Below are 14,457 nucleotides of genomic sequence, written 5' to 3' on the forward strand. Positions count from 1 at the left end.
CACTCAACCATGTCTCATTACGTCTGGATAAGTATCCTTGTTTCACGCAAGACTGCAGAAGCAAACAACAATACATAAACACACATATGCTCTCTGTTTTCTCTGCAAAACACTTTCAGGTTATTAATGAAGACAATCTAAACATCAACACTGCCTTTTTAATTGCCTGTCTGTGCCTGTTGTTGTGGCCTGAAACCCAAGCTATCGGAAAGTTTGCTGTACAATGCATCATGTATATCTATGCTGCGAGCACAAAAGCAGCCAAGCTCTGCAAATCTAGCCTGAATGCCTTCATCCTTGGTTCATCATAACAAGGGCAAACATGCCCTTTATGTCTGCTTTAGGACAGTGTCCATATGATTTGGTTGCTGTGATGCAGAGCGCCCTCTCATCCTGTCACTCAAAAGGCATGTGACCAAACTGTAAGTACACTACTGTTACTAGGCAGATTGAACATACTACATTATTTGTCTTCCACACCAGCTGGATGAGCAAATAATTCCCCCGATAAAACTAAGATGTCACATTCTCTTTATCAGAGAAGATGCAGTGAAGAATAATTTTCCAAACTGGAGCTAACAGGGATTCTGTATCTTACTCACTCTGCTGATGTACAGCAGGGCAGATGCTTGCTGTCATAGCAACTTCAACATGAGCATCCCATATGAACAACTATCTCCCAAACCTTGACATTACCCTGCTATCCATAACATAACTCCCCAAGATGTCAGCTAAGACCATTATATGGCCATTTCATTTTCATTCTACAATTTATTTAAAATTGTATTGCATTTTTGTATATCCTATATCAAACTCCAAACCATCTAGCAACATCCATGCTTTCTGTGAACTATCCACATCTCTTAATGCACTGGAGCACGTAGACAAGATTTCATCCAATAAAATATGACCTTGGATTGTTGGAGGGGCTGGCTTACCTGGTTATATGAAACCTGCAGATCTAGTCTTCTTGATATTTTATGTGCCTGGTCCCTTGCATGAGAAAGGTTTTCCTTTAATGTCCTTGCCAGAGGTACAAGGTTGCAGAAAACACTGTTCTCGGGGTCACTGGTGCATACAAGCTCCTCTATCTCAACAAGGCTGAGGTATAAGATTTCAGCAGCGGTATGACAGAATGGGGATCCTCTGCAATCCACAGGGACCTGAGATTCAAGCTGCTGCTACATTTTCTACATTAGGAGGAAGGCGCTGATGTAGTTTGGGCACCTAATTACTGTAGGATGTCCTAGGGAAGGTCCAGGACGTGCTGCAGAGACTACTTCTCCAAACTAGCCATGAGCTGGAGGCAGCTGGTGTTGAAATGGATGTTTGCCCTGCTTACACCATGAACAAAACCCCAATGACAAAAAAAAAGACTGAAATATCTACTCATTCATACAGCCTAAGAATAATTTAAATAAAGGCCACAGCTAAAAAGAGTCCTCAAGAAACAAACAGAAAGACAGCAAGAGATAGAAAATCAAAGAGATTTTCTCTTTTGCTTTTTAATTGTGCAGCTGAAAGGCCAGGAAAGGTCCCTCCATCAAAAATAATTATCAGTAACTTAAATAAGTGAGGCCACTTGCGTGCATGCAAAGCTTCTTTATTCAAATTAATTTGAACTTTGGGGGCTGATTCCAGTCAGGGAAAAAAAAACATTGTGTTGACTACCCTTGACCTCAACTATCTGTGGGACGAGAAATGGGGAGGACAGCAACCAACTGAAGCATTTATTAAAGCCTGCGGGCCTTTGTTCCTTATCTGCAGGTCTTTTTTATTCTCACTCTCTCTCTAAGTCTGTGTGATCTTTCATAGGCCACACACAAAAGTCAAAAACATTTGGCTGGGGACAGCTCATCTAACTGAGCACACAAGTAGTACTTCCAAATTTGTTCTGTGTGCATGTGTGTGTGGGGAGTGTTTAAAGCCCTTGGCTGAGGGCAAATATTATTACTTACAGTCATTAAGACATCATGTGGCCTTCTACTGTCTCATGTGCTTCACACACAGATGCCACAAAGCAAAAAAGAACAAAAGAAAAGGCAGGAGGCATGCGAAGTTGATTATTATCACCTTTTATTGGGGAGACTATTATGAAGCTGGTCAGCCTGACTGGGTGGCATGATGCCTTGATCTGAGGACAGCCGTCTCAGCACTAATTCAGTTAATCTTGTTGTAGGTGGGGAAATGTTAGCATCTGTCAGTGTTATCCCAGATCAAAAGGTAGGAATAGAATAGTGATGCTGATTATTTCATTCCTGGGGAGCTGGGCTATAATCTTGTCTGGAGGGGTGGGGGGGGGGCAGATGGCGAGGTCCTGTTGACGTCTACAGCAGCTGCTCTCTCAATCAGACAGACCACTGGCTCGCAATAGTTGCTGCACTTGCTATTTTTTTTTTTTTTTGTGAGAATTAATTTGATGACTGGGTCAAATTGTTTCAACCATCTGCTTTTCCAAACACCTCTCTTTTAGCGGAGACAAGTCACGATAGTATATGAACTGTAATATCAGTGATCATACAAGTGGTGTTTAAAACCCAGGAAACAAGTACAGTTTAAACTGTGTTTTTATGAATCTGTAACTGGGACATACAACTGGGGAAAACCACTTTTATAATTAATAATTAATGGATTAGCTTACCTATTCATTTATATTTTTAAGCTTCTTAATACAGAGCTTTTTCCCAATGATTCTGTAGAATAGCTTTACTTAACTCTACTAGTGCTGCAATGAATTGATTCTGATTCTTGATTCTCCAATGTAAGGATTTGGTAAAGGTGAGGTGTTAAAAGGGGCTGAATCAGTGAGTCCAGCAGTGTACGTCAAAGGGACACACTTCGGGTTATGGAATATTTCAGACCTTGGTCAACTGCTGTGGGAAAGCGAATTTTAGCATTTCTTGGAAGGTAACACCAGTGCTCTCTTCCAAGAATTGCTAAAATTCGCTTTCACACAGCAGTTGAACAAGGTCTGAAATATTCCATAACCCAAAGTGTGTCCTTCTGACGTACACTGCTGAAAAATATTCAGTTAGCATTTTTCAGTGTTTGCTTGCGATCTGAAGGGCAAAAAAAAAAAAAAGAAAAACAACATACGTGGTGAAAACAGCTACTTTTAGTGCAGCATATCTTTCACAGAAAGTGCTGAACACACACACCTCAATAGAAGGACACGCACAGCACTAAAATACATTACAGATCCAAACATTGAAGTGCCTGAGTCTGCAAAATTGGCCCTAGTTTGCACAACAGACCAAAACATCCTGCTGGGACAAGTAAAACAGCAAGAGCGCTAGCAGTGGTCTGAAGAAGCTATAATGCATTCATGGTTAAATTATCTGTTATATGCTCTCCGAGACAAAAACTTGTCTGGACTGTTGTGGGCTATGCACATAATCTTTAATTTATGAGTATGCATCCATTTACATACATGTTGAATTTTCATGATAGTCATCATTTTGCCTATGATGAAAAGTGTGGGAGCAAACATGTATGCTACTGTTTTGCTCTGCGGCTTGGTCTGTCTGCTCCTGTGTCTGGAACGTGACTGAGTTCCCCAGAGAGCTCATTTATGAGAGAGAGACAGAGAGAGAGAGGCAGTGAGATAGAGATAACTGTCTGACTGAGAGAAAAAAATGAGACGAGAGGAAACTGGGAAACACTGGAGCAGCTTATCCAGGGGGCTCTCCCAGAGAAAACTAGGAGATCCCTAGTAGTTCTGTCCTTTATTTAAAATCAAGGTTGCGAAGCTAAACACAGTCTTCGCGACAGTGTGTGATCTTTAGCCATGTTTACCGTTCATTTACTCAAGTAAACTGAACCCAAGTGTGCAGTGAAACTGCCCATGTTTGCAGTGAATTACTTGCTTCATTAGGCAACTCTGTGGAAAACCTCTTCCATCATCAATCAATAGCATCTTTAAAGGAGATCTCAATGGGTCTTCCACTATTAGATAAGATAACTAATCCTAGCCATTGATTGGATTATGGGCCATTTGTACATCAATAGCTCACAGTTCCTTTATGTAAGGTGCTTGTAATACCTAGGAGCCCAGAGGTGGAAAAGGAAAGCTGATATTATCTCTTCCTCACCTTTGATGTCCTTCCCAAAGCCCATGGACGAGGAGACATTCTGGCCTTTGCTACTGGACTTTTCCTTCATCACATCGTCATCGCTGGACACGTCACCTGGCGAGCCCATCTTTTTCTTCTTCTTCTTCTTCTTCTTTTTGTGGCGGGGAGGCAGCTTTTTGGGGAAGGCAAACATGGGAAAGATGACCAGTAGCATGGCTATAGCACACAGGAGAAAGCCACTCCACCTGAAAGGAGGAAACAACAGACGGGTTGCAAAGTACAAGTAAACAGAGGTATAAGTGAAGAAGAGGCAGCCATACAGATGCACATGCATATTTACCAGTTGCCAACAAAACGAGGGTCACTCTGGTCGATGTTCACTACAGTTTTGGGGTCGACGTAGAAGCCGATGAGGACGCCACCCAGCAGGTAGCCAGCTGCAGGTCCCAGGGCTCCCATCACATACATGATGGCTAAAAAAAAAAAAAAGACGCAATCAATTAAAAACTTCAATCAAAATCCTGCAAGTTTTTCCACTTTCCTCATTAAGGCTCTAAATGAACCGCTGTTACCTGTGACTGCTTAAATCAGACCTGTGGGAGCTGTTCATTACCCCTGATGCACTGTCCACCATATTCAGTAAACCTGCACTGAGATCAGGCGGGACTCAGCAAAAGCCCTGAGGTCATTTCTCACAGCTTTTGAAAAGTATGTAACACCTGACCTAAAAGCTCCAGAGGCCTCACACTGACCTGAGGGCACGCCTGCAGCTCTCCCACACCAGCAAATCTCAGAGTGAGAGCGGGCGAAACATTAACCCACAGGGGCTCCCAGACCGTCACTGGGGTGAGCCAATCACACTCCATCACTTTGCCACAGGAAGGAAAAAACTCATTAAAGTTAGACAACCTTAGTTGGACAAGTGGGAAAACCTCCTGCGGACATTCAGCAGAGACGTGAGTCAAAGCCATTTACCAGCTGTAATCAGGGGGCAAACTTTCTATAATTACACCTGGAACATTGCTGCTAGCTGTGTGTGTGTGTGTGAATGTGTGTGACAGAGGTGGGATTGGCTCTCTAGGATGGTTGTGTGTGCCTGTATTAAAATGTTTCTGTGAATGACAAAATCCTCACCTACATGATGCATTTTCATTTTCACTGGCAAAATAGCTACAAACCACATGCTTCAGTCATTCCTCTCTCTCTCTGACACACACACACACACACACACACAAAATGCTCCTGTTTTTGTATTTGTGTCTCTCAAATGTCACTTTCTTGGATGCTGGCACTTATCTCCATCGGCAGTGTGTGCACACATATGCACCGTGTGTTTGTGCCGGTGTTTGTGACAGAGTCTGTGTTTAGCAGCTGAGGCAGCAGGTGTGCTATGTGTCCAGAACCAACACTCAAATGTCTAATCTCTCCCCCAAGACCGGAGGAACACCTCCTCCCCGCCAGATTACATAACAAATGCATGCATCCATACACACATGCACACAAATGCACTTCTCCTCCATCAACAAAGTTTGTTTTTCTCAGAATGGCAGCTCAAAGGCCATTTCATCTCAGTCTGTTTCACCAAATGTTTCGTATCTTTTACCACCCTCATGTTTAATCCCAACATCCAACACAACGCACAAATATGCATGTTCACTCCTATAGTGAGGTTCTAACAATATCCTAGAACCCAAATTCTTATCTAGACTTAATTAAATCTTGGTTTTCTTGAACAAAACTATTGGGGGGGGGGGGGGGGGGGAGAATAGAGGAAAATATTCCTTTAAGAACAAAAGGCCCTTCAACAAATCCTCTTATCAGCCTAAAGCAGACACAAACTCACACATTCTTACACACATGAACAAAAAAAAGGCAATGGTCAATTCCCTGGGTTCCAAAGACTCTGGTGATCAGACTTCTATGTGTTTCTGCACACATACAGTATATGTGTGCATGTAATGGAAGAGAAAGGGTAGGAGACAAGCACCGCATATTAGCCTTAAGGTGTGTGGCAAATCTACATGAATCATTACTCTAAGCACCTAAAGCCAGTGTCCGTCCCGCTATCGCGCATATCATTTTTCATCTTATTAACTCCTTTCATTCATTTCTCATATCCTGCTGGTTGGAGAGTCCGTTCACTGCTGCAGTCAAACCGTTAAACAATGTAACAGGATATTACCACCCAGAGACAATAAACAATTAATTATAGCTGGCAAGGACAGGAAGAGGTCCTATTTTATTATCTCCATCTTGAAATTAAAAACGTCTCACAAAACCTAAGCTAGTGAATCACACTTTTGTGATACACAGCAAAATAATTTCCATCTATAAAGCACAGAATATAGTCTGCAATATAAAGGCTGGCTATGACACTGACTAGACCTTGATGGCTGAGTTTAAAAGATGAATCTCAGTGGTTGGTGCATATCATTTTATAAATGGCAGGGGTTTCCGATTCAAATCTCCTGCCTCATGATGGAGCTTAAGACCATCCTGACTGGTTATGTTGCAAAGGTAAATCTGGAAAAATCTAAAGAGGATCCTGGAGTTTTGAGCTGGCAAATAAAGCAAATATGAATGAACTTGACCACAGTGTTTGAATAAGTTGTGCGAGTCGGTCTGACTCTAACTAAACAGCCTTAAATTGAAGATTTTTGCAGTGGTGTGCCACACAAAGAAATGAGTCATGTCATCATCTCACCCTTCGTGTACCCAAAATATAACACACTATCATTCAAACACTCACTGGCTTGAGCCAGATATACCAGGTGCAACCGGCCGTTCAGTCGTCAGGCAAAGGTTGAGCACCAAGTATGGTCCTTTGGTTGCCCTCCAATCTCCATCCTTTCCTTTCTCGGGCACCCAGGCAGGGACAGCCATATTTTATCCCCCCTGGGTGATTGTGTAAGCGTCTCTCTTGCCACTCCATCCATCACATTAACAGTGTTCTGCCCGATTGGAGGACGGAAGAGGGTCATAAACCGTGCCTGACTCGTTGCCCTACCCTGCCCGCTTGGCACCGAGCGGGATAGTTCAGGATCAGTAGGTTGGGATGAAGGGATTGGAGAGCCGCGGCCGGACTGAAGGGCGGCCAGGGTAGAGCCATCGGATTGAGGAATATGCTGGCACAGCAGCAGCACTCCATCACACACAAACACATATGCTGCAGTGGCAGACATCAGTGGAGCGCAGGGGACGCATGCCAATGAAGAACGCATGGCGCGCCACAGGCTCACTTTACTCAATTACGCAATAGACCTTCACCAGCAGCACGTGAAGGACAATACATTACAGGAGTCATAGGACTTTCTACACGTGTGGAGGTAATGGATTAGGAGCTCTCCATAGCACTTATTGGCTTTTCACTCTGATGTTATATGTTAAGTCAGCATCTGCACCATCTACATGGTCATTCAGCCTGACTTCCAATATGTTGTGGTAATTTTGTGCTGACTTTGTTCTATTAGAGTCCCCATTATTATGCATGAAAAGATCCAAATTGAGGACGAAGTCACAAAGCGTGCTAGCTAACATATTCCAAGCAGAATCCAATATCAGCAACAAGATATTAATGAAGTTTGAGAAAATGTTTATTGTAGAGAGAGCAAATGCAAGAACTAAAAAGAACTCATGAAGAAGCAACATCAATTACAAGTCAGCGACTTTAACGTCAACCAAGGTCAGCCCCTCACGGCATCATAAATACATACATGAACTCTTACGCGCATTGCACTTGGAAACGTGACAGAGGAGGTGCAAAGGTATGAGTGAAAGAGGGATAAGGTTAAGAGAGTTTTATGGTGCATGATTGACCCCAATTGAATGTTTCAGCTCCAGTGTTTGTGATGGATGGACGCAGCAGTGTCACGCAGCAGAAGGAGAGATTTACTCGACAATAATCCAGAAAGAGAAAGGCAATAAAGCGCGATACAGAAAGAAATAAAAACTGATAAACTGGGATGAAAGTGGCGGGGAGAGAAAGTGAAGACAAAGAAAAACGGATGAGGTGGGAAGAAACATCTGAGAGAGGGGAGATAGCGTGAGGAATGATGGAACATAAAGAAACGGAGGGAGAGGAGTTGGGGCTGCAGTTTGTGGTGACTGATCCTGCTGTGTAACAGAGTGATAAAGCTTGCTCAGCAACATCCCTCTCATATCTAACCTTCAGGGACCAACTCTGCTCTGTTGTCTCCACTCTGCCTCCTCCACACTCTGTAAGAGCTCGTCTCCTCCTGACTCTCTGTATTCATGAGCTGCACTGACTCATTCAGAGCTTGTAGGAATGAATGAGGGTGAAACAGAAAGAAGAATGGCAGTAAAAAGCAGGAGAGGTGTGAATTAGAAGCATGATTACAAGAAGGCGGCTGCTGATGCTTTTGAATTGATGACATTTTCTTCACTGCAGAGATGTTGCTTTATATATCGAGGCATTTCTGTAATTTTGCACATCAGCACAAAAACCAACAGTCCAAAAATCAAAGATAGTTAATTTCCAGTGATACAAAACAGAGAAAAGAAACAATTTAGAAGCAATTCTTCTCCAAAAAATGACTTAAATGGCTGATCAATAATCAAAAAGTGTTAAATTTCAGTCAATGAAGTTACTGTTAACTGACAATTAATTTCAGCTTTGTAGATGAATATTCATTACAGATAATAATGATATTTTACACCTCGACAGGAAATGTTTTAATCCTACGACTTCCTCTCCATTAAAGACGACAACTTCCACAACAAATGCAAAGAATACAGCACACGGCTCTTTCAATAGTTGCCTTGGCTGTGAATGGAATTTCAGGCATAACAATAAAATGGCGTCTGCAGTGCCACCACTCCCCCTCCATCCCCCAACCTCTCCTGACCTTCTGTTCTCCTCACCCCTGAGAGCAGCAGCCAGAGCAGCAGAGAATGAGGGAGGAGAGCGTAGAGCAACTGGACTTGATGAGAAAGCACATTGCACCTAATGAAGCAGCTCCCCGGTGGCCAAACTAATTACCACAGATTAATGATTTGATTTAATTACGTGGACAAAATAAAAAGGACAGGACTTTTGCTGCCTTGTCAGAACACAGCGGGGTTAAAAGGTTGAGGCTACAATTCACATGACAGAAGAATCATCAGCGTCAGACAGGCCCTTTTATCACATCTGCTTCTGCTGTTTATGTCTACATGCAGTAAGTCTTGTTTGTCTTGGAATTTGTTTCTCTCTTGTCACACTCTTCCAATAAAAATCTGCAGAGGCATGAGCCTGGCACTGTAATCCTTCTCCGCTCTGTGGCTGGAAACTTAAGTTTCAATGAATTATGTAGCTCTCTACCTGGCTATTAGCCCACAAAGCTCAGTCAGCCTCCTAAACAAGCCTGGGAATGGATAGCAGGGAGCAACGCAGCGACCTTGGATTTGTATTCAATACATTTACGCCGGAGCTGTCTAATCTCTAAAAGATGCAATCACATTGTCTTCTCAGCATTTACTCAAGGGCCGTGTCATGTTGATTTATGTAGCATTATGCATCACGCATTAGCTATTCACTCTGACCTGGGATAATAATCGATTTCCACACCAGCGGCATGACAGAAAAATTTAAATGAGCTATCCTGCTTTATTTTATAACATCCACTTTATGTGATATGTCAGCAAACTCTTCAGAACTCTGATTTGCTGCAAATGAACAGTGCAGCTCAACGCCTAAAGCTCTTTGGAAATGGGAAGTGTAGCTGCAGGTGACAGCTGTATGACAGATGATCTATGCGGTTGCTGCTGTTAGAAAGAGGACAACAGAGAGCGAAACCGTTCCACGTATCCCTGTGTTTATGGGGATCAATTAAGTCATGTGACCTTGCCAACCCCCCCCCCCCCCCCAACACCCGACAGACAAGAGGAGGAAAAAGACAATGAAACAGGGGAATGACGGCATTGTCATGGCAACTTGCTGACATAGCAGTGTCTTCTTACAAGTCCTAACCTTACAGTTTTACCCAGAGGGCATGCACAGAGAATACGGCCTCTCACACACATTTACAAACACACACGGAGTAAAGGCACTAAGACAAACTGCATTAATATGCATGAATTATGTAGACGATACATATACAAAACACAAACGCAGCATTGCCCATCCAAAGGCTCATTTTCTCTAAATCCATTTGCTGTGTGTTGATTTCGTTCGTGATGCATCATGTTTTGAGTCTCAAAACTGATATAATGTCACGGCAACTAATTCCCATGGCAAAAAGAAGCGCAAATTCTCGTTCAAAGCCTTAGGAGATCAGTTGCCTTTGCAGGATTGTACATGTTTCTGCATTAAGCATCAGGTGAATAATGAAAAAAGGTCTATATGGGTACTTGTATAAGTTCTTCCTACAGAATAAGTACGTCCAGGGAGGGAATGAGATGGAAATCAAGAGAGGGGATGCGGGGCCAGGGAAAGAATAGGTAGGTAGAAGAGGTGGTGGAAATGAAAAAGAATAAAGTGTGATGGAAAAAAACTGTAGAGGTTTCCATTAAGTAAGAGGCTAAACTTCACTCGCTGAATGTTTCATACACAGATGGACACAACCCACACATACACAGAGTATAGTCTTTCTGGGGGTGATTAGATTAGAGGGATTGCTAATGTGGAATAATAATCCAGATCCCTTTAACCAGCAATTGGCACATGAGCTCATATTAAAGTAAATTTGAACAACCACGCCAGCACAAGAATAAACAGACTAAACACACACCAATGGAAGCCAGACACTGTTACACAGTTCCAATTTTTGCCATGTATAAAGCCAGCAGATATTGTTTCTGTGATAACATACAGATTAAGATTTGTAGTGTTACACCAGTTGGCTTGGTGCTTATGTTCTGTTCAGGCACCCAACAGAGCACAGCCTCAGTAGGTCTGTAAACATGCCACCTCATGTATATGCATGCACTTCCCAGCAAATTGTGTGAACTTTATTCACTACAAAAAACAAACAAACAAACTTTTCTGTGCTATTCTGGAAAAACTTGTTTTCCTTAAACCGCAGCTTGTTTGAAACTGGGACAATATGATTATGAATAAGAAAAAACTCCTGAATAAGATGCAGGCTATTTTGTTAAAATAATTACATGCACTTTTTAAATCACTGAATTACTGCAATGCTTCACAGCAAAGCCCATAATTGTAACCATAAGTTACAATTATGGGATTATGCTAAAGTTGGGGAACCACAACATCTACCAAAAGTTTGCTATCACTAGCCACCATAAGCTACTGGTTACACCAGACCGAGAATGGCTGCAGCAGTAAAGACTCTGACTTCAACTTGGGTAATAAGAGATACTCCTTTAATACCCACCTCCCTTTTAGGGGGGGGTTCACTAAAACAAAAGTCTCTTGGACTGCCTTATGTCCCATTATGACAAAATAACAGGCATGCTCACAGGACTAGTGGTTCATGACCAAGAATGCTATGGAAATTTATGCAGGAAGGCATACAAAAACACCACAGAAATCGATCATCTATGCCATATGGTATACCCGTCGTGCAAATATAAAGTTTTTTATTATGTAGAAACAAACTCACAGTTCAGTGCAACAACATAATGTCCTGCATACAAGATTCTGTGCCGTCAGGACATAAAAAAGGATTAGACTTGATCATTAAGCCCTTGCGATGACTTGGATATAAAATCTTCAGGTATTGATTTCACTGGTCGACCAGCAGACTGCTATGGAAGCAGGGACACATAACACTGTTTTTCTTTATTTTAATTTACATATTACATGTTCATATTCATGTAACATGTAATAGAGCAGCAGCAGTCTTCGAAAGTTCTACAAAGTGCTGGCATCCCACAGGCAGCACAATGGGTGGTAAAAGGCTAAGGCAAGTAACTTCATGCCTTGTAGAGCACGACCAAGTACAGTAAGATGCAGGATATGGTGAATATTTTAATGGATTAAGTACAGTAAAGAACTCTGATCTTGCTGTGCAGTCAGTACAGACTGGTACAGCTGAGACTTTCTGAATTACAAGTCAACATTCAGGCCACCCATCAGGCTTTTGCGAGACATTGCCTTGGGGCATTACTGTTCTAAGCCCCATATGACTAGTCACAAGGGGGCACGAAGGCCTTCATCGGAATCTGAGGTCGGCATTTCCCATCCCTCCCCCCTTCTATGTCCTTCTTCTTCTGTGCAGCAAACTTTGACCCAGTGACCTTTTGTTTCATCCAGATTCAGGTCTTGCGGTGATGCGGTGCACGATCAAAGGGGCCAAGGTGACAGACACAATGTGAGCAGGTGAAGATGTACATCATAAATCTGCTGGATATATTCCACTGGAGTGACAGGAATTCTGACAGTCTTTTTTGAAAGAAAGAAAAAAATCACTTTCCTGCTGTTATATTCAATACTGAAATACCTGAACTTCTCATTGCAGGACAGCAATGCCCACATTTTTCACAGTATAGGAAAAACCCAAACAGCACTCTGTAATCAATTTTTCATGCAAGCTGCTACACTCTCCATGCAGGGATTCCCCAAGCTCACTTTGCTAAATCAAATATTTAGAAAATGAGAGAAAAGAGAATGGAGGGGTTTTCTCTATTTTTAGCTGTTCCCCAGCTACAGGAAGGAGGCTACGGTACAGTAGTCAGCCAACCAGTGAGGTAACTCGTCTGTCAGCCATGTACACTTTCATGCTTTTGATGTCCATGTAGGATGTTATTAACTATTTTAAGCAGACAGTTGTTGTAAGCATTGACCTTCATCAGCTAACACTTTAGGTTCTAGCACAGGAGAACTTTCCTGTGAGACATGATCCAGCCACATCTTTTGAAGTGCAACTTTTGCGTGCGTCAGAGGGGTCACGGACACCAAATGACCATTTTCTGCTGATCCCGTTGCTGGCCTAGGGCTTCTGGACCTGCACTGACAGCAGAAGACCACAAATCTGCTGCTGCTGATATCTACCAGAATCCACTGAGGGAGGACGAAGGCTGGGGAATAGTATGGCTGAGTGTAAAGAAATCTAAATGGCAAAAATCGCTAAATCTAAAAACTACTGAGATTCACATTGTGACTTATACTATATGTACCCATGGGCGTTGGAATAGAAGTTAAAGTTTTTTTTCTCACTTCTCAACTATAATAGAGCCCAAATGCATCTGTCACCGACTGACGTGGTTGTAAGCTCAACCAAAGCTATTTATTGTTCTCAGTAAAAGTCTATTGTGAGGCATACCTGAAAAAGCCTGTGGCAAACAGCACCGTGTGCAGATGCTCTTGTTATTTAATAAACATGAACTACTGCAGATCGCTGATATGAGTAAGCGATGATTCGCTTTTGATTTTATTGTCATATTTAATTCTGTTTTCACCCTCTCTCAAAAAGGTATTTTTGTGAACGCTGTGCATGTAGCAGACCTACTTTGTTGGCTGGTAGCAGCTGTTTTTTTTTTTTTTTTTTAGAGAGAGGGAAAACGTTCTGTCTATGCATATGGATGTTTTTTTATATAGCCTTGTTTTTTTTAGACAGCTGGAAATCACTCTTCTTCTTTCCCTTTCACTTCACTTTCTAATGTCACTCAGAAGTCTTTCACACCCTGCCACATTTAGTAAATCCTTTTGCTCTCCACTGAATTGTCTAATCCATCATATTTAGCGCATTTTCCTCTTAATCCATCTTTCTTTGTGACATTCACTCCCGTTCCTTTTACGTAATTTGAACAAACACACAATTTTGAGCTTTTACCACACTATCCGCTTGTGATTGATGACTGAAAAGGGAAGTTTAAAAAACTTTTTCTGGCAATGAAAGCCCCTCTTGTAGAATTAAAATAGAGTAAAACAGAGGTCAGTATTCACCATCAAAATGCAGAGAACATGTGGCAGACGCAGAGTTGTAAGAAGGGACAGAGAGCCCACTGTTGAGTTTGACATTTTCCCCCACTTTCTGGCTGAGCTGTGAAGTCAACAAATTGCTATTCTGGGTTAGGATTAGTCATCAGATTTGTGAGATAAAAAAGGTACAGTTAAGGTTCATAAAGGACTTTCTGGGTGAAATTTTGACCATGTTGTGTTTTTGCGGCTTTGGCAAACTGAGTCATTGTAGGGAGGAAGACTTAGCATTTACCTTTATCTGTTGACAAAAACATACGCAGTTATTAGGCCTATACCTGCTTCATTCTCAACTTCTGACTCAAAGTGTACAACATCCAGTCAATCTGATCATCCAAATCCTTCCACAACACGCACACTAGTTGTGCGCTCCCAAATATAGCTTCAAATACACCAAGTGTGTTACCACTGTGTTTGTCTATGCATAGATATTGCTGCAGCTTTTGAGAGGGTGGCAGATGATCTTTCAGCTGATGAGTGGCCATGAATGAGGCATCTGGGGTG

The 14,457-nt window shown here is 42.2% G+C and overlaps 1 protein-coding gene across 1 annotated transcript in view; it reads right to left on the minus strand.

Moving 5' to 3' along the window:
• The window catches only part of LOC121200218 (solute carrier organic anion transporter family member 5A1), a 74,742-nt gene that overhangs the window by 50,368 nt on the left and 9,917 nt on the right, over positions 1-14,457 (minus strand). The window contains exons 3-4 of the mRNA XM_041065362.1: positions 4,414-4,546; positions 4,092-4,318 (exon numbers count right to left, since the gene is read on the minus strand). Coding sequence (XP_040921296.1) covers positions 4,092-4,318; positions 4,414-4,546 — 360 coding nt within the window. The remainder of the gene's footprint in view (positions 1-4,091; positions 4,319-4,413; positions 4,547-14,457) is intronic.

Source organism: Toxotes jaculatrix, chromosome 20 (assembly GCF_017976425.1).
Source record: "Toxotes jaculatrix isolate fToxJac2 chromosome 20, fToxJac2.pri, whole genome shotgun sequence".
Lineage (NCBI taxonomy): Eukaryota > Metazoa > Chordata > Actinopteri > Toxotidae > Toxotes > Toxotes jaculatrix.